Source organism: Panthera tigris, chromosome A1 (genome assembly GCF_018350195.1).
Source record: "Panthera tigris isolate Pti1 chromosome A1, P.tigris_Pti1_mat1.1, whole genome shotgun sequence".
In the NCBI taxonomy this organism is placed as follows: Eukaryota; Metazoa; Chordata; class Mammalia; order Carnivora; family Felidae; genus Panthera; species Panthera tigris.
In genome coordinates this window covers 237,550,404-237,570,271 of record NC_056660.1, presented here as the reverse complement: position 1 = coordinate 237,570,271, position 19,868 = coordinate 237,550,404, and the positions used below count along the sequence as shown (strand labels likewise).

General features: G+C 64.9%; 1 protein-coding gene across 4 annotated transcripts in view; it reads right to left on the bottom strand.

Moving 5' to 3' along the window:
* SLC12A7 (solute carrier family 12 member 7) overlaps positions 1–19,868 on the bottom strand; it is a 54,427-nt gene that overhangs the window by 11,560 nt on the left and 22,999 nt on the right. For 2 of the 4 annotated variants that reach the window (XM_042998093.1, XM_042998090.1), the window contains exons 2-15: positions 11,679–11,773; positions 11,195–11,317; positions 8,718–8,864; positions 7,656–7,710; positions 6,659–6,789; positions 5,441–5,682; positions 4,504–4,715; positions 3,956–4,123; positions 3,290–3,388; positions 2,781–2,838; positions 2,241–2,415; positions 1,292–1,410; positions 927–1,025; positions 444–563 (exon numbers count right to left, since the gene is read on the bottom strand). In XM_042998093.1, the coding sequence (XP_042854027.1) occupies positions 444–563; positions 927–1,025; positions 1,292–1,410; positions 2,241–2,415; positions 2,781–2,838; positions 3,290–3,388; positions 3,956–4,123; positions 4,504–4,715; positions 5,441–5,682; positions 6,659–6,789; positions 7,656–7,710; positions 8,718–8,864; positions 11,195–11,317; positions 11,679–11,773 (1,843 nt within the window). The other 2 variants (XM_042998100.1, XM_042998097.1) reach the window with 2 other exon arrangements.

Sequence of the window (19,868 nt, the reverse complement as noted above, 5' to 3'; positions counted from 1 at the left end):
ATGGGGTCTCCGCCAAGGGCGGGACGTGGGAGTCGGGAACACGGCTGTGTGTGTGGAGCGGATGCTGAGGAGCACAGCTGGCTCAGTGGGCCTGGCCTCCCCAGTGCAAGTGGTCACGGCCCCTGACTCTCCAGCTAAACCACCCTGGAAAGAGCTGGGGGGGGGGGGGCAGCAGCAGGGACCCCGGCCCAGAGCACCCTCCCCAGAGGGGGCCAGGCGCCCAAGGGAAACGCCCCAGGGATGGACCAGGCGCTGTGGGACGCGGGGTACTTTCCGGAAAGTTTGAAATCCGCCAACACATCAGTGCTGTCATTGATGGACTTCAAAGTTCTCAAAAACCACGCCGTAAAAACGTGTCACTCTCCAGCTGCTATGACAAAGGTGTGTGACTGTGACAGCCGGGTCCCGCCTGCGCCGCAGGGCCAGGCCCCGCAGCGGCTTACCCGCGGTACTCGATGTACTTGTAGATGCAGCCAGCGATGAGCATCGCAAACAGGGCGTAGTACCAGGAGCAGATGAACATCAGGGCAAGACACAGGCTCATGCCCAGGAAGGACAGCGCCCTGCGGGGGACACGCAGCTCACGTGCCTGCCCGTGGCCAAACCCCAAAACCTCACGGGTTCCCCACAAAGACCTCATCCAGCCACCGTGAGAAAGCAGCAATGATGCCCTGAGATCGGTCCCTGCCACTGACCCCTCCCCGGGGGCTGAGAGGGGTCCTGGCCCCACCCACCGGACGCCCACCCCGCCCCCAGGGCACAAAGCACAGCCGGCTTCACGTGGTCCCCCACGCAGGTCCCCCACGCACGCTGGCAGGAGGACCGAGCAGCCCGGGGAGACTGAGGCCACACCCCCAGCGGGGGCCACATGCCACGAGATGCCTGCGTGGCCCAGGCAGCGGCCGCCCGCGGGCTCCAATGCTCACCAGTGGTAGTACTTGAATCGCGGGCGCCAGTTGGGGGTACGCAGCAAGGTCTGCACGGCACAGGCCAGGTTCACGAACATGTAGCACATGAGGAAAAACCTGGGGCATAAACGTAGCACCAGAGGAGCGGGGGCGGGTCCCACGGCAGCTCCCGTCCTGCAGGCGCCTGGCCCCCCTGCTCCCAGGAAGCCCCTTCGTCTGCAGCATTATCCACCCCCCCCCCCCCACAGGGGTCTCCCCGCCCCCCTGTCCCCGTGACCATACACGTCCCTTGTCCCCTGGGCAGGGACGCACAGGTGACAAGCGGCAGCCACCTCTCCACAGCCTGTCCCCACATGCCTCCCGCCGTGCCCACACCCGCTCACATGGAGAGGATGGGGGCCACGCTGTCCAGGGAGGCGATCAGGATGCCGGTCTCACAGATGAGGGCCGTGAGCAGCAGGGCCCACGTGGGCTCCCCGTTGGCCTTCCCGTGACCGAACACCTGCAGGGGAAGGGCAGGTGGGCTGCTGACGGGCCACGGGCACACCTGTCATCCTGATGAGAAGCCCAGGGTCTCAGGTGCAGCTCCAGAGGGTCTCAGATATGGGACGGAGGCAGAAGCAGACTTTTACCACTCGTCCCGGACCCTCTCCAGCCGGGATCAGGACAAACATCCAACATCCACAGCCCCAACCACCCAGGAGGTGACTATGTCTGCAGGTTGTGAGCTTTACAGGAACTGAGGCCACGGGGGCAGCCCCAATCCCGGCTGGTGTCCTTGCAAGAAGCGATGAAGACACAGGCACAGGGAAGCCACGTGAGGCCTCGAAGAAGACAGCGTCCACGCGCCAAGGAGGGAGACCTCAGAAGAAACCAGCCCTGCCCGTGCCTGCATCTCGGGCTTTCGGCCTCCAGAGTGTGAGCAAATCAGCTCGTGTCGTCCGAGCCCCCAGCCCGTGGCATGTGGTAGGGTGGCCCCAGGACACTGAGACGTGAAACCGTCAAGTTCGTTCCAGAAAGCTTCCGTCCCAAGTGGAGGACGCTTCCCTGCAGGACAGACACCCCGCGGAATAGATACCCCTCCCGGAGAGACCCCCCCCCCCCACCCGGCCCTGCTCGGGACAGACACTGCCCCCTGCCCCCAGCCCCCAGCCCTGGCAGGAGGTGGATGCTCTTCACTGTTCCCACAGCACAGTGACCATCTGTGGGGAGCCACCAGGCTGGCAGGGGTCCCCGGGGCCCACAGTGCGGGCCAGTGAAGGTCGTGCCCTGCGGGCAGACCCTCAGGGACCCTCGAGGACACGCTCGCAGAAGGACGGCCTCCCAGCTCACCTGCAGAAAGGGGACGATGCCATCGCGGGCAATGGCCTGCAGCAGGCGCGGTGCGCCCGTGAGGCTCTGCAGACCAGCACCGCAAGTGGAGAAGAAGGAGCCGATGACGATGACCCAGGGGGACGGCCAGGCCAGCATGCCGATGACCAGCTTCCCCTGCAGGGCCTCCCCAAACCTGCGGGGCAGGGGCAGGTGCGCTTTCAGACACCCTCTCGGCGGGAGCGAGGCCGCTCCCCCCCCTCGGTGTCCTTTCTCGGGAGCAGGGAAGCCACTGTCACTCGTGTGAGAGCAGCGTCGCCGCGGGTCACGCTCAGGGACCGCACAGGCCCCCTCACACTCTCTCGGGGTCAGAGGCTGCCCTGTGGTTCCCCAGCTCCAGGCTGGAGCAGGAGAGGGTGGACACACCAGGCCAAACGGAATCCCCACAAAGGGGCCACGGGGCCTCCTGCCCCACCACTCGAGGCCTGAAATCCAGGTCAACACTGCGATCATCTAGAAAAAACACACGGAAGCTTCTAGAAACTGCAAGTGAAAACGTACTTATCTCGTAAGATCACTCCTTCGATGCAGGCCCCAAAGAGCACGATGCAGGACAGGTCTGCATCTCACGTCAAGGAAGAGGCGGGCCAGACGCACGGGCCATAGGGCCCTGGTTGCCGGTGGACCTGACCGACCCTGACCCCACCTACCCCATCCTGGGGGCTCTCAGGGGACCTTCCTCGCCGCCCCTTCCACCAGGTGAGTCAGGCTGCACACGGCCTGTAATGTGACCGCCACAGGGACAGGGCAGGGCATCCTGGCTCACTCAGCAGGGAGCGGCTACATGTTAGCGACACGTCACGTGGGATGACGTGGTGGTACGTGTGGTTTATGGACAAGGACTTGAGCCAGAACCAGCCGTGAAGGTCAGCGTCAGAGGCCTGCCCAGCTCCACCTCGGGGGCGATGGCCAGAACTCGCCAGAGCCTGGGAAGCCCACCCCAGCGGCCGGGGACTGAGCGGCAGGCAGAGCATCAGGGCCACCCCCGAACTTGGCCCTCTCAAGGATACAGATGAAAGACGTTGTCACGATGGCCAAAATGGTCCCAGTGGGGATGGACTTCTGGGCATCCCTGAGGTCCCCAGACCGGTTCGAGCCCGCCATGATACCTACAGAAGCCCACAGGAAGAACATGCAGCTTACCACGCCAGGCCCTTGGCCCCGACGCACAGGGAGGGTGGGACCAGAGAGAAGCGCTCAGCAGCCCCCCAGCCCCCAGTCCCCAGACGGCGTGGCTGCAACGGGTGCGGAGGCGAAGCCTGGCGAGGCGGCCACGCGGACCGGGCTCCCGGAGCAGGAGCACAGCTGCGAGCGGCCCCTGGCAAGAGCCACACGGGCAGACACAGCATCGGCCGCGGGCGGCTCAGGGAGCCAGGGCCAGGCCGGGGTGGGGGAGGCTCCCATTGCACACGCGGCCACCGAGGGGTGTCCCGGCAGGAAGTGCGCGTGCACACGTGCAGGGGAGGAGGCACCGGTGTGGAAGAAGGCGTGTCCACTCCCGGCCGCCATGGTCACGGTTCCTTTGAGTGACAACGGCCTCTCAGGAGAGCTTGGGACAAAGCCCCTTCCTGCACCCCAACCACAGCACACAAGAGCAGAGATCCTGAGGCTTGTTTCTTGGGCCAAATGGAGAGTGAGGGGACCAGGGCACGTGTGCGCGGTGGGGGGGGCCTCACCGGTCACAGAGGGGAAGTAGATCCCGACCAGCATGGTGAAGTAGGTCATGATGTCAGTGAGGACGTAGGGCAGGCCGCTGGCTCTGTTCTCCTCGGGCACAGGCACCGACGGTGTGCCCTTCCTCTCCACAAACGCCCCCTTGTCTGCATACGAGCTCCACAGGTTATCTGTGGGCGACAACAGACCAGTAACAAGATTCCGGAACCTTCTGCAGGGGCTCCTGACTCAGGGAGGCCCCAGCAGACGTGGCTGGCGGTAAAGGGTTCCCAAGCTCCCATGGGCTCCAACTTCACAGGAAGACGTGAAGTGTGTCTTCCCAGAAGACAGAATAGAAACGGAAAAGCCCTGTGAGTCTCCAGTGAACCCGGAAAGTTCCTGTGCACCTCGCGGCTAACTCCTAGATATAAAGGGTCTACTGACCCCACTGGCTTTGCACCCTGTGTGGTGACAGCAGCTCCAGGGAGGACAGACAGCCGCCCAGTGGGTGGGCCGTGGGGAGGGGAGGCGTGGCCCCGCCCGCCTGGAGTGCGGGGGTGGGGGGACTCACCCAGGAGGACGCCGCTGGCCACGCCAGGGATGCCCTGGATCTCCGTGACGTTGTTCTGGGCAAAGTACTCGTCACAGGTGGCGTTGGGCATGGAGCTGTTGCAGAAGAGGCCCCAGAGCGCCGTGGGCATCGTACTGTTGTTGACGGTGTGGACCTTGGCGCAGACGTCAAAGCCGCGTCTCGACAAGGTGCGGTTCCCCAGCAGACAGACCCTAGAGCAGGTGGTCGGGCGTGAGGAGTCGTGGGGGCCTCTTCTGAAACCATTACTGCTTTTCTTGGGCGACCGGGGTCAGGGGCCGCTAAATCGCTTCTGACGCTCCGCTTTGCGTGATGGGAACGCTGCGTGAGCCGCGAGGGACGGGTGTCGACACAGCAGCCCCTCGAGACCACACTTCGGGGTCCCGGGCTCCTCACAGTGTGCTGCGGACTCGTGGCCCGTCCTGGGGCATCTGACACAGGCAGCTCCCTCCACGTGGAGGGGCCGGGGGGCTCGACGCCAGCAGCCACCCACCCCGCCAGGCCCCTCCCAGATCAGCCCTGTGGGCGCTGGGCCCATCCGGCCGGCCCAGGCACCGGCCCAAGCACCGGACATTCTACAGCTCGTCACTCGCTCTGTGACCTTGGGCCACTTCCCTGGGACCCGGCATCTGCATCCGGAGGAGGGACGAGAAAGGAAAGCACTCAGGGGCTTCTGTGAGGACAAGGGGAGCCGCGCACAGAGGGCACCGAGGACAGGCCACCCCAGGAGCTCAGGGCCTGACCGTCCTCAGGGCCACCAGTACCCTGCGCCCCCCGACCTTCGCCAGACCCGTCCCATCCTCGCAGGTGGCAGAGGCGCACGAGAGTCCTGACGGCTCATCCCCGATCCCGACCACGCGGCCACGGGCACAGACCGGGCTGACGAGAGGAGCTACAGGTTCGCAGGCGCGGGACTCACGGGATGTCCGGCGGGTCGAAGGCGGTCTTGACGACGCCGGCATAGATGGCAAGGATGGACAGCACCACGCAGGCCAGGAACACCAGGGCCAGCTTGTTGACGTACTTGACGCCCACGAAGACCACCATGGCCATCAGCACCAGCGTGCACGTCCCGTACACGCGCATGTTATGCAGCATGGCCGCGGCCTCGTCGCCCACCGTCTCCGCCTGGATGATGGCCGCGCTGGGGGAGATGTAGGTCTGTGGGGGACGGAGGGAGGGGGTCGAGGGCGGCCGCCGACCACCCCCGGCTGGAAGACGGCCCCCCGGGGGAGGCCATCTTTGTCTGCAGGACCCGGTGCCGGGCTCCCTCCCCCTCTGCGGGCTCCCAGCCCACCAGAACCCATTCACGGTGGGCCCCTGGGTGCCGCCACCAAGACACGAGAGCAGAGAAGAAAGACTCATAGGAATGCCGCGCTGGGGCTGGTGTCGTGGAGGCTGGCCCTCGGGTGGCACCCCCAGCCCAGTCCGCAAGGCCAGGGGGCACCCGCGGGCCGACCACCTGAGAGTGATGATACCACCTGGGAGGCCCTACCGGGCACGTGCAACATGAACCAAGCGCGGGCAGCAGAAAGGACCGACTCGTGGCCAAGGAGCTCTCTTCTGGCAGCCCCACCTCCTCCAGCGGCCACAGCCCTGAAGGCCGGGCCCCCCGACCCACCCTGGGCTCCGGCCCCCCGGCCCACCCTGGGCTCAGGACCCCCCGGCCCACCCTGGGCTCAGGCCCCCCCCCGGCCCACCCTGGGCTCAGGCCCCCCCCCGGCCCACCCTGGGCTCAGGCCCCCCCCCGGCCCACCCTGGGCTCCGGCCCCCCCCGGCCCACCCTGGGCTCAGGACCCCCTGGCCCACCCTGGGCTCAGGCCCCCCCCCGGCCCACTCTGGGCTCAGGACCCCCCGGCCCACCCTGGGCTCCGGCCCCCCGGCCCACCCTGGGCTCAGGCCTGCGGCCCAGCAAGCACATCCGCTGGGCAAGAACGCCGGGGCCCACCCGCCGGGCGGCCAACGGATACTGGGTCACAGCTGCATGGGCTCTGAGGAGACGGACGCAGTCAGCCTCTTTCGAGAGCCCAAGGAGGCAGTGTCAGAGGGACATGGTGAGGGGCCGGTTGAGGGGCCCCGTGCGCCTAGGGACAGGCTCCTCAGGCTCTGGAAAACCAGCCCAAACCAAAGCACTTACCAAAAAAATCTCAATGGTCCCCAGGATATACATGGCCCCGGCGAAGGTCGTGCCCAGATAGAAGCAGAGGCCCACAGCCCCTCCAAACTCAGGCCCCAGGGACCTCGAGATCATGTAGTAGGAGCCGCCCGCTGCGAACCAGAGGAGGAAACAGCTTAGGGTCGCACCACTTACCATGCTGCTGAAGGTGAACCCAACACCTCAATTCTGTGCACTCTGCCCCAAAAAGGCTGAGGACACCTGGGGCCGTGTGGGCACCGTCTTGCACCAGAGCACGGCCGACGCCTTAGCTGACCCTGGATCCCACACCAGGCCCCTCCCAGCCCCCGACGGGCGGGGAGCACAGCCACCTGGGTCTACGCCGCCTACACGGCTGCTGCCCGCTGGGCCAGGGCGGCTCCGGGCCGGGGGCAGCCTCCCCAAGACCTGGAGATGGAACACACGGTCCCTCCCTGCCCTCCTCACCTGGAGCTCACTGCCCACCTGTCACCTGTCCCGGGGACGGTCACTACAAGTAGCCGTGACTCCAAGGCTCCCAGGCCAAGCCAGGTCCCCCAACAGACCGGAGCCCCAGCAGGCCCTCCAGCATCCCGGCCGCTGACACCGGTCAGAGGGTGCCTGAGGCAGGGACTGCCCGCTGTGGCGCTTCAGTTTAGCCGCAGAAATGACTCGGTTTAGAAAGAGGATTAGGGTCTGGGGGAAATTAACTCCAGAACCAAAGGCAAGAATCAACTCGTAAAACACCAGCACCTCCAACCAGTGGACAGAGGTGAGATTTCACAAAGTACCGGGGAAGTATTCCCTTGGGTTCCTACCCAGAGAGGCCCGATTTCCCAGCAGGCTCGGGCGCCAGGCCAGGTGCCAGGGGACAAGTGTGCACAGGATCCCCGCCTTGGTGCCCTTGGGGGACACCAGGACGCCAGCTCTCGCTGCATCGGTGGGCTGCGACGCCGAGGGAGGAGGGCGGCCCTCCGCTCGGCCTTCCCGGCACCCTTACCTGGGACCACGCCGTTGGTGGCGATGGCGCTCATGGAGATGGCGGTCAGCATCGTCTGCAAAGACACCGGAGATCCTCTCAAAAGAGAGAACACACCGGGAGCCGCGCCGGCCCGATCGCAAAGGAGCTGGCGAGCAACCAGCCACGTGGGCTCTGGCATGCTCCGGGATGCTCCTCATCATCTCCCACCTGACCCCCAAAGCTGGGCTCCTGCAGGCCATCAGAAACACCCAACGCAGGACCCCACCTGGAGTGAAAGGCTGGCTCCTGCCCGAGTGTCCACCTGCCGTGGGGTGTGGCTAAGGGTCCTGCTGGGCACATTTGCTACTTACAGAAGCCTCTTCTCTTATTCCTGGTTTGTAAGTTTCTGTGGCAATGACTCCCGATAACCTCCAGGTTCCTCCAGTAAAAGCAGTGTCACGGGAGGAAGGGGACACAGTTCAGGCAGCCACACCACAGCCCACAGAGCTGTAGGGGGCACAGGCAGGTCCCCAGGGGGCCAGGTCAAGGGACTCTCGCCTGTTGTGCTGTCCGAATTTTAGCCAGAGGGCTCCAGGTGGCACCGGGGGATCAGAACAGCCAGTTACAGTCCCCACAGTGAGAGCAAGGCAGGAAAGGCTGTGTGCCCAGGACACAGAGGCCACGGCAGACCCACGAGCAGTGGGAAGGAGGCCTGGTGCAGTTGTGCAGAGGAGACATGAGGGCAAGGCGGGTCTGGGGAACCGGGGTCTGGGGCTGAGCAAGTCACTGGCGTGGGCCCTTCCTTCGAACAGGGAGCCCAGGGGCTTCAAAACCGGAAAGGGACCTCGTCAAAACACAGCACCCTCATGAGTGCTGACAGCGCCCCTCAAAAGCCCTCGGCCATCAGGATGTGCGCCCCAGCATCCTTTCACGGACGCAGGCACAGGAGTCCCGCTGGCCCGTCACCGGCCTGGTCCCGGCCCACCGGCCCCACAAGACTCGACTTCCCTTGGGCACAGCGCCCTGGAGAGCCCCCGGCCACCCACACGGATGGGTCCCTGACGTCCAGACGCCACCCGCCCGGGGACTGCAGTCACTCACGCAGGTACAGCACATGGACACGATGAGGAAGGACTCTAGGACGCCAGCCGCCCCCACGATCCACGTCAGGCGCAGAAAGAGGATCACGCCGAGGATGTTCTGGAGGCAGGGCAGGTAGACGCCGATGAAGGTGCCCATGCGCGGGCTCTGGAAGCGAGCACAGCAGTTCCGGTTCCAGGGAGGCTGGACCCTCACCTGCAGGCATCCAGCTGCACGGCCCTGCCCCGGGGGCCCGGGGGCTGCACGGCCCTGCCCCGGGGGCCCCGGGGGCCCCGGGACAGAAGTTCAGCACGTCGGCCGGGCAGACCACGCCAGGGGCCCAGCCCGTCCTGTCCGACAGCTGGCATGACACCACGGTCAGGTGGTACAGGGCTGTCTGAAGAGGCAAGATGATGTTCAAGGGAAAAACCTCTCAAGTTCAGGGAGTTAAAACAAACAAAAAAAATGGGGAAGATTTGCTTTGAAATCACTTCCTGTGAAAGAGAACAGGCTGCAGTCGAGGGGCTGGAGGCAGCTCTGCCGGTTCGCGGCCCAGGGATGGGCTCCCCGAGGGCAGCAGGCTGTACCCACATTTAAGGAGGCAGGTAAACTCTCAGGACCAAAGGGCTGGTCTCCACGCAGGAACGCCTGCCCCCACGAGCCTGGACGGGGCAGGGCCACAGAGCCCCATGGGACCCCACAACCCTGGGGAAAACCCTCTGAGGGCACCCCCGAGCGCGTGGGCGTCTTCACGTCTGGGACGCTCAGCTCCCTCTTAATGCAGGGCCTGGGCCTGCCCGCCCATGGGATGCCTGGCTTCTGTGTGCCCCCTCGAGTGGCCACGGGGCAGGCGAGAGCAACTCAGGGACTTTCCAGTTGTGTAAACTGGGAACGCACTGGCCAAGGGAGGGTGGTGCCAGGCAGGGGGCGGCGTCTCGTTCACAGGTAAGCGCCACGCAGCCACCTCAGCTGACGCAGGGCGTCCACTGCTGTTCTGCACCTGGCGTCGGGCAAGACCCGAGTCACCCTGGAAGAACCTGCAGTTCGCTCCTACAGGCGGCTTTGGTGGACCAGCCCGGCCGGCCGGGAGGTCCAGAGCCCTCACTGGGCAGGGGGGGGAGGGGGTGGACATCTGGGGATGAGCTCCTGTGCTTGGTTGGTCACAGGGGACAGTAAGGGAAGCCCCCATCCCCAGAGGACCTGGTCGGCCCTAAGTGGGCGGCTGATTCGTGCCACCCAGAATATGTCCGCCTGGTGACGATGGGTGTGCTGAGGGTCCCAGGGTGGCCGGATCCCTCCTGTGACCGAAATCCAGCCTGCAGCAGCTGCCCCAGTGTCTCCAGGGGACAGAGGACAGACAGCTGACCTGCCCCACGGGCAGGTTGTCCCAGGTCCTAACCTGGCCACGGGTCCAAGCCACGTGCTGTGCAGGTTCGCCAGGCTGGACACTTAGATTACGTCCCAACAGAAACCATGCTGAGGGGTCTGGGCTGCACTTCCGTGCAGGGGAGGCTAGGACACACCGGGCCGAGCTGGGCAGCCTGGGGACAGCGGGGAGAGCCAACAGGGGCCGGCACACCCGGGCCCACCACGGCAAAGCACCTGTTCCGAAGGCAGTGGACATCACAGAAGCCCCAGCATGCGCACAGAGGGACAGGCACCGATGGGTGCTGACTGCACAGAAGACGCCCGCGGTTCCCAAAGTCTGGACCGGAGAAGAGCCTCTGAGGCCACAGGCAGTGCCCGGGGTACATGGGAAACCCCAGAGCATCTGTCAGCATGGCACCTGGCCCACAGCATCCATGGTATAACCTGCGACCAGGGCCACCATGGGCTCCCGAGGACTGGGGAGCGTCCTTCAGGGCACTGCTCCCTGCCCCCAGGAGGGCGGCCGGGCCAGGGCTGGGCAAGGCAGTCCTCACACCCCACGTCCCTCACTCCAGACTAAGCAGGTGGCACTTCGCAAACACAGAGCAAACGCGCCCAAGCGTCGAGGGAATGGGAGAATCCATTCTGCTGGTTTACAGTAAGAGGTGCCTTCTGTGGCCGGACTTCCTGACAGCCGAGGTCAGGCTGCACACAAGATGCGGGAGGGACTCCGTGCACGCAGGGCTGGTGCCAGGGGCAGAGTGCGCGGAGGAGGGAGAGGCGGCCAGGGAGCCCCCAGGCTGCCACAGCCGGCTGCAGGAATCCGGCAGAAAATGCTCGACCCCTCGAGGGGAGACCAGGTGCCCAGGCCCCGGGCCGCCTTCGTCCTGCTGGCCTGCCCGCCGCCCTGCTTCATAATCCCTGAAACACAGCACCTGTGGGCAGTGCTGGCAGGGCCAAGAGCCGGGGGAATGATCACCGTGGGGTCGGAAAAAGCCCTCGTCTGCCCTAACCGAACCTCGTGCAGACGAGAGACAAAGCTAGCGTTTTGCTGGGACTCAGGGAGTGTCCCAGGGATAAGGAAGAGATGGGACGGGGGAGAGGGGACAGGGGGAAGGGTGGGGGCTCACCTTGACCTCTCGCCTCTTGCTGTCCTCGTCCTCCTCGTGCTCCACCACGCCCTGGCTCAGGTTGGTGTAGTTGGCCAGCTTGTTGAGCAGCGAAGACACCATGGGATTGCTGTCCATTTCCTCCTGTTTGGGGCCAAGCTGTGGGTTAGTTACCCAGATCCCCAACCCACGGGAGCAACGCCCAGCAGGGCTCCCTGCGGTGTCCAGCCCCACACCCGGGGCACACAGGGCTGATGCGGGCCCTCGACGTCCCGGACGCCTGCACACCAGGGTCCCCAGTTGGGGTCAGGAGCAGAGGTCGGGGCTCCAGGCCACAGAGCCGGGGTGTGGGGCTCCCCCCATGCACAGTGCCCAATCAGGAGGCCAGCCCTCCGCCCGACCCCCAGCTCCTCACTAGACCGCGGGGTCTCGGGGCCCCGGCCCTGTCATGTGACCGAGTGAAGCCTCGGCCCTCGCACTTTGTGTAGAAGGAAGCATGAGTCACCTCAAAAAGTGCCATGTTCTTCCCTTCAAAGCAGTTCTCCGGTTCCACATCCACATGGTTAATAAACGGGCTGTTTTCTCTCGAGTTTCCATCTCCTGGTGGGGAAAACGCCCAGGTCAGTTTTAGGAGCAGCTGGAAGGAGGCAGGGGCCACTGCAGACCCGTGCGGGCCCAGCCCCTCCCCAAAGGCCTGGGGGAGGACCTTTGAGACTCCAGGACCCTTGGCTCCCCCCACCCTGCGCACACACACTGGCACATGGCCCCACCCCCTAGGCAGGACCCTGCCCCCCAACCCCCCCCCCACGCATGTGCGCACATGCGCGCGCACACACACGCCCGCCCCTCCAGGCAGGACCCTGGATTGCACTTCCCACTCCAACGAGTCAAGTGCAGCCCCCACTGACTCAGCAAGACCCAAGCTGCATGCCGGGGAAGGGGGGCCTACACTGCATCCAGGACCCCCCCCCCCGACAGGACAGTCCCGTTTCCCAGGCAGCAGCTGACCACGGGGAGACGGTCTGCCTGCCTTGGGGGAGCTGCACCTTGTGGTCTCGGTGCCCACACGAAGGCCCAGGGCAGGCCAGGGTGCCTCAGCTCCACCCACAAGGCTGGAGGTGGTCAGCCGCCCGCACACAGGCCGCGGCAGTGTCTCCTGGTGCCAGACGGCTGCCCACAGGGTCTGCAGAAGGAGCAGGCGCCAAAGGAGCACCTTCCCCGCTGCACAGCGGCTGGCGACCCCGACCATCTGCTCCTGAAGCCGGGGTCATGGCCCTGCCACCTGGTGCCCCGCCCACAGGCACGGTGCCCCCCGGACCCTGCATCCCCCAACCCTCTGCCAAGAGCCTACACTCGGCACGGCCGTCACCCTGTGCCATGGATGGCATCAGAAAGGAAGGACAAGGGCGACCTCCATGCAGGCGGGGTCACAGCCAGGCCCTCGACCAGTAAGTGAGTGATGGCTCCCGCCCCCCACCTATTTCTCCAGGGTCACAACAGGCGTCAAGAAGAGCCTGTACGCCTCAACCTCACGAGTAATGTGTTCAGGGCAAAGCGACGCCCCGACTTCACCCGTCCTGGGAGTGTGGCTCGCAGGGGCGGGTCCAGGCGGACACAGCCACGTCTGCAAACCCTGCGATAACCAGATGGCCCCAGACCAAGACCCGCAGTGCTTCTTACAAAAAAGTTAGAATAAAAAGACTGCTCGGCGACCGCATAGCCCATCGGCGGGCACGTGGTTTTCAAGACAGCTCAGCCCACGATGAAGGTCTGCCCAAGTTTAAGATCCTGGGCACACAGAACAGCACCCACGGACGTCAGGAGAGAAGCACAGAACAGAATGTGTCTACCACAGGGTTTTAGCCCCCGAAAGGGCACGTGGCGCTCACCCGCGGGTGCCGGGATGCCAGGCAGTGGTGGCACTACCTGCCGGGGTCCGGGGAGAGGACTCTGGGGCAGCCTTCTGCTCAGGAATAAGCCCCAAGCCCCAAGCAGGCCACACGCCTCCTGCCACACCATCTGGTGTCCTGACCTACGACCCGCCACGCAGGGAGGCTCCCCAGAGCAAGGACCCCAGGAAAGTCTCCAAAACCAGCTTTCTCAGACCCCAGGGCACCGGGTGAGACTCACAGCAGGCCCTGTGGGGTGACCCCCACCACGGTCCAACTTTCTGACAGAATCCCCAAAGGACAGGAGGGTCAGCATCCTCCCAGACACTCAGGGGTGGGAGGTGTCCACCAGTCTGTCCCCGTGGCGGCTCAAGGTGACGAGGGGCAGCGGTGGTGGGCCACCACACTGGGCACAGCAGAGAATCCCTCAGCCCAGGCAGACCCCGAGGGCTCCCCGCCCCTCCCACCTCCACAACCCACCATTCGCCCCAGCCGGTCCGTGGTCTGCACCCCACAGCTTCTTCCGGACCTTAACCCTGTGCTCTCACCAGCCGGCGCCTCCTCGCGTGGCCTCTGAAACCACACCCGTGTTTCACGCTTAGAGAAAGAAAAAGCAGAAACAAAGATGGACAAAACAGTACACGGAACACAAACGACCGTATTCCACCGAATGCCGTTCTCCACACTCACCCCAGCGGGGCGCAAAGAAGCGGCCCGAGTGCCCTGAGCGCAGACGGAGTCCTGCACTACAGACCCCGGAGAACTAAGGAGACCAAAGCCTCAGCGGGGTCCCCTTCCCAGAGACCTGGGTGAGCGCTTCCAGACCCGGCCTGCGTGTCTGTGAGCGCACGGCACACACCCAGGCCGCTGGGGCGGGTGTGCGGGGCGCGGGCTCTTCACCTGTGACCGTTCCACCTGCCTGTCCCCCCTGTCGGCCGAGGACACCCCAGCACATCATCGAAGGGACAGAGTACCAGCACGGGGCTCCCGCTGGCCACCCCCAAAGCAATCTGTGTCCGAGGTCACAGTACACGTACCAAGTCCACACGCGGGTGAACAACGGGGGACGGCACAAGCACCTGCCGGGCTGCATCGCCCGCTAAGCCACAGGGAGGGATGGGGACGGAAAAGCCCCCGCGGGAACGATGGCTGCAGTGGCGGCTGGCGCCAGACCTGCTCCACATCACAAGGCAAGCACGCCCTGGGGGAGAAGCCGACCCGCTGACCTAACCAAGGTCAAGGTTAACACCAGGGTCACAAGCCAGCCGACACCCAGGGAGAACACTCGTGACTGGTGACTTCACCGGAAAGCCTGAGACAACGCCAGACAAGCACAGAAGCGGCCCCTCAGGGACGCAACACCACAGAGGGCAAAGACAGGCGTGGAATGTTCCGGAAACAGGGACAGCACAGAGACGGGGCAGTGGAGAGCAGCACGTGGCCCACGTCCTCCGATAAAGGACACTGCCGGGCCGACTGGTGAAGCCAGAGGAAGAGCCGCAACAGGGAGAAAGTGCCTGTTACCAGGAGAGGCGTCTCCCACAGCGGCTCAGAAGACAGAGCAGCAGAGGGGGCAGAAACGGGTCCCCAGAGACTCTCCACGGCCTCACAGCTTCTACAAACTCTACAGCGAGAGCTTTTAAAAAAATGTATCAAGCAGGGCGCCTGGGTGGCTCAGTCGGTTGAACATCTGACTTCGACTCAGGTCATGATCTCACGGTCCGTGAGTTCGAGCCCCACATCGGGCTCTGTGCCGACAGCTCGGAGCCGGGAGCCTGCTTCGGATTCTGGGTCCCCCTCTCTCTCTCTGCCCCTCCCCCACATGCTCGCGTGTGCTCTCAAAAACAAACAAATGTTAAAAAGCAAAGCCAGAGAAACTCCCACGGTGTAGGGCTCACTCGTACATAAAGAAGCAAGTTTTATCTCGAAGAAACGACAGACTGAAAATTTCAGAATTGAGGCCCGGAAGACACACATACGGGCAGGCACCATTCACACACGCCGGCACACAGGCCTCAGACCGCCACTCGTAACCAGTGTGTGAAGAAATTCAGGCAAAAATCTGAGACCCTGAACCCCCTGGGTGAAAGACAGAGGAGCAGGTCCCTGTATCGTCAGTACAAAGGGGAGGTGCCCAGTACCAGGGTCGTCTGGGGCCACGCGAGCCACACAGTGACAGGACGCCCCATGGCATTCCTGCCTCAAAGCGTTTCTCCTGAAAACCACCCCAAGCAAATGGCCACGCATCAATTCTGTGGCATTCTACGAGCCTCCTGACCCAGATCCTTCAAGCGTGCTGATGCCAGGACAGACAGCAAGGGGGGAAAGGTCCTAGAGCACAGGTCCGGCAAGCTTCCTCTGTAAAAGGCCACAGTGCCATCGCAAGCACCTGGTGCACCAAAGACAAGGTGTGAACGAGCAGCAGGGCCACGTGCCGATAAAACTTGACTGACAAAAGCAGGTGGCCAGGCCACAGGCTGCAGAGAGCCCAGCACGGGGCTCTCAACACACAGCCGTGTGTGATCCTCAGGGAGGCCGCCGTCCTGCCTCCCACCCACCCTGACCCGCTCCCAGCTTGCCCGGCAGTCCCTGCCCCTGCCCCACCTCACGGCACATAGGATCAGCCCGTTTAAAGCCCCCCACCCAGCCCGCCAGCCCAGAGACGTCTGCGGAAACCAGCGCTTTCGGGGATCACTGCTCTCTGCAGCCTGACAGCCTCAGCGACCGCAAACACCTGCACTTGCTCCACGGGCCACACGACTGGTGAGCAGGCCCAGCCCTGGCCCGGGACCCAGAGACCACGGACGCGCTCGCCCCGGCGCGGACCGGACGGCTGGCGTCTGCCGGTCTGGGGCCCAAAGTCTCAGGAAGTAACTGGAACCTGGAAGGAGCGCAGGTGGGCGTGGGGTGCGAGGTCCTGGCCAGCAGCGCTGTCCTCGTCCCCTCCTGTGCGGGCTACTTCAGACGAAGCCACACCTCACCCCGTGATCTTAACACAAAACGTTCAACACGCTTTGTTCACAACACAACACAATTGTGTTCTTAACACAAAATGTTCAACAAAACGTTCAGCTTTTCTGTGAAAGCTGCCCCCTGCCCCCGCAGTGCTGGACACGCATCCAGACAGGGACTCTGCCTCGTCCTCCTGAGGCCCCCGTAATTGCCCCCGTTAGGGTACAGAGCTCGCCCCGCAGTCCTGGAGGCAACTCCCCACCCGCCATCCCCCCGCCCCCCAACACACACCAGTTCTGACTCCGCTAAATGCAATCTCAAGCCCTGGTCAGGGAAGATCGGATGTGACCAGGGGCAAGGTCATCCTGGCAGACAGCGCCTCCCTCCCCCAAGCCTGAATCTGGTTGCCCTCCAGACTCCAGGCGCGCTGCACAGCCCTGGCTCCCTTGTCCCTGAGAGAAGTGTGTGCAAATGCAGCAGGCAGGGCAGGGATGCCCCGGGACAGGGAGGCAGGGAGGCCAGCCACCCACCAGGAGTCCAGAGCCCAGACCCCGGTGGTCTGCTACCAAGCGGAGCCCAGAGCCCCAGTTGCTGCTGACAACAGTGTCCTCCTGCAGCCCCGAGGGCCAGAAGCCCCCCCGCATCCCTGTCCCTTCTCGGGTTACAGCGTCCATCAGCCGCCCTGCCCTGGCTTGGTCTCCTCCTCCTGAGTGAGCCTCACATCACTCCCCACCTCCCTCGGCCTCCAGGTTTGCATCTAGGATTTACCAGTGTCTCTCCCTGAACCGCTCCCGAGAAAGGGGCACAGACTGACTTGGGAGGGTCGGCGGCCACCCCCCTCCTGCCCCCAAATGCAGGCTCTGCTCCGCTTGTGCTGGACCCCAGACATGCAGGGCACCTCCAGCAGGATGGAGTCCCCCCCAGTGGCCCCCCGGTGCATCCGGTGCCCGACCCCGGAGCACGGCCCGTGGCCAGGACCTCTCTGAAACCCCGTTACGGCCGGAATGAGGTGTTTCTCGGCTCCACAGCCCCTAACAGCGGATTCCTGACCCCCTGGGCCTTGCCCCCTGCCCTCCACGCATCACATCCAGGACCAGTGCTGCAACCTGGATTCCGGAACCCAGGCCAGCAGGCTCCTCCTGGGCCGGAGGGTGAGTTCTGTGTCCAGCCAGCAAACACTGCCAGGCTCAGGTCACAGTCCCCGCGGTTTTCACGGCACACTTCTGGCTAAAACAGAAACACTCTCCGTGTCGAAACCAGAGGAAATAGAATGAGGGCAAGAACCGTGACAACTACCCCCACCGCCCGCCGCCCCAGACGCCTGCTCGCACCATGCACGGCATCCTATCCCGGGACCATGCGCCAGCCTTTCCCGCCCCAGGTCCCCAGGAAAGCGGAAGGAAGGGCCGTCTCAGGGACGCGTGTGCCCCACAGGGAAGCCGACCGGGAAAGCGGACGCCCTTCCTGCCCGCCCGGGCCCCGCCCAGCCAAGGGCCTCCTCAGGTGTCCGCTGAACCCGCCCACCCGGGCCTGCAGGGCCACCGCTGGGGTCGCGGGGGAGGGACGGAGGCCTGAGACACTGCTCCCCGAGTTCCACACGGACTAGCTCACGTTAGTACGTGTCACCTGTTTCCTTCACCCCGCGCCCGGTGCGCCCACCAAAAACAAATCCCTTTATTTGAGGCCAGTGTCACACTTCTGCTCCAGTCTGGGGTCCCTGACACAGGATGGAGGCATGATCCGCCTAACGCCGGGTCCACCACATGAGTGACCTCCGTGTGCATCTGGCTGGCCTCGTGGAGCCCGGCACCACAGAGGAGTGGCAGGGGGGCCTGCCTATGGCTCCCAGAGGCCTCCCGGCAAGGACGGAGCCCTCACTTCCAAAGCATCAGATGCATCCTGACCCCAGCACCCATGGGACACCAGGAGTGACCCAAAAGCAGCTGACCCCCGTGAGCAGCCTCATGGTCGGAGGGGCAGTGTGGCCTCGGGGACAAAGCCCCCCAGGCTCCCCCCATCTCCCGCTTGCCCACGGTTCCAAAAGGGGGAGGCTCCCTGGGGAACCACCTCGGGGACCTCTGGGAGAGGGTCGGCTTCAGACGCTGGAGGAGTGCAGCCCCCTCCCAGCCCGACCACGGCCACCACAGCAACTCGCTGCTGCCACCCGAGAGACCAGGCGAAGACTCCGCCTCTGGGACGTTTTCTTCAGATCCCACACTCACGGCCCCCAAAGAGGGAACATCCCAGGGGACACTCGGCTACCAGGAGGCGCCAATGAAGAAAAACTGCAAAGCAGGAGGAGTGCCCGGAAAATTCCGGGACACACAGACCACCCGTGTGCACAGTCACAGGCGCTGGCACAGGCACGGCACGCGGGCACACTCGTGTGCACAGATACAGACCACACACGTGCACGATCACACGCACTGACAGACGAACGGCACAGACGTGCCCGGGGAACACGCACTCCCACAGGTCTCTGGGGACCACACCTCTGACGGCCTCACGGCCTTTCCTGAAGGGGCATGCCCCCCCCCACCCCGCACAAGGAATGACGGACCCCCACTCCCATCGGTCACTTGGCCGTTTGCCCACTCTGGTCTGCCCTCTCCCGCGACCTCCTCCACGTCAGGATCTGCAGTTGGCGACCAGGCCCAAGGAGGGGGTGGGGAGATTCCGCCAGGGGCACCGGGCCCTCAGCCGCCTCCTGGGGCGGCTCCTGTTACGGACACAGGCTCCCGTCTGGCGGTGACGGAGACCCTGCGGCTCAGGGAGGAGGAAACCCAAGACTGACCCGCGGCCACTCCTCTGGTTTCGGCCCAACTCGATCCCTCCCCAGTGACTGCGGAGCCTCCCTGGGAACCGGCCGACGACAGAGGCGAGAGATCACGGCCACCCCTGCGACAGGCCGGCTCCTGGGCAGGGAAACTGAGGCACGAGATGCTCTCCTGCGGGCCCCGCGGCACTCCGGGAGCAGAGGCCAGCACAGATGGGGACGCAGGGGTGGCTGCGGCCAGCACCCTGCAGGAAGCCACCTGCACGCGTCCCCCCACCCCCCGAACGGACACGGGCCCAGCGGCCCGGCACTGAGTCCCGGGAGCCGCTCCCTCTCTGCCGAGGTGTCGGCAAGCTCCCCCCCACCCCGGCGTGGAGCCACGCACACGGCCCAGGGACGCAGGAGATTCCGCGGCCGCCCCCATACCACCCCAGACCACACAGGACTCAGGGCGGCACCTCCGCCTCCTCCCCCACCTGCTCCTCCAGGAGAAACCTCAAGACAGGAAACCCGCCCAAGGCACAACGGGGCCAGAGACACAGGAGCGGGAGACCCGGCCAAGACTTGCACTGACACCTCAGGCCTCCACCAGAGAAGCAGCCTGGCGGACCACCGCCCCCACCCCGGGACACGGGGGCCACCTGGTCGGGCCCACTCACCCTGTCCACCCCCCTGGGATGCCTGGTCAGGCCCACTCGCCCTGTGAACCCCCAGGACACGGGGGTCACCTGGTCGGGCCCACTCACCCTGTCCACCCCCCTGGGACGCCTGGTCAGGCCCACTCGCCCTGTGAACCCCCAGGACACGGGGGTCACCTGGTCGGGCCCACTCACCCTGTCCACCCACCCCCCCAGGACACGGGAGCCACTCACGCTGGGACACCTGGTTGAGGCCTGCTCACCGGGGCTCCTGGCAAGAGGTTCGAGGACCCACATGATGCCAACAGCCACGGACAAGGGAGCCGGGGTGCAAACAGCACAGCTGGCCGGGGCACCTCACTTTGTCCGGCCCTAAGTCCTGCTGGAGCTGCTGAGCTTATCTGCACAAACCAGGCCTCTGCTCTGAACAGGGAGTTTCC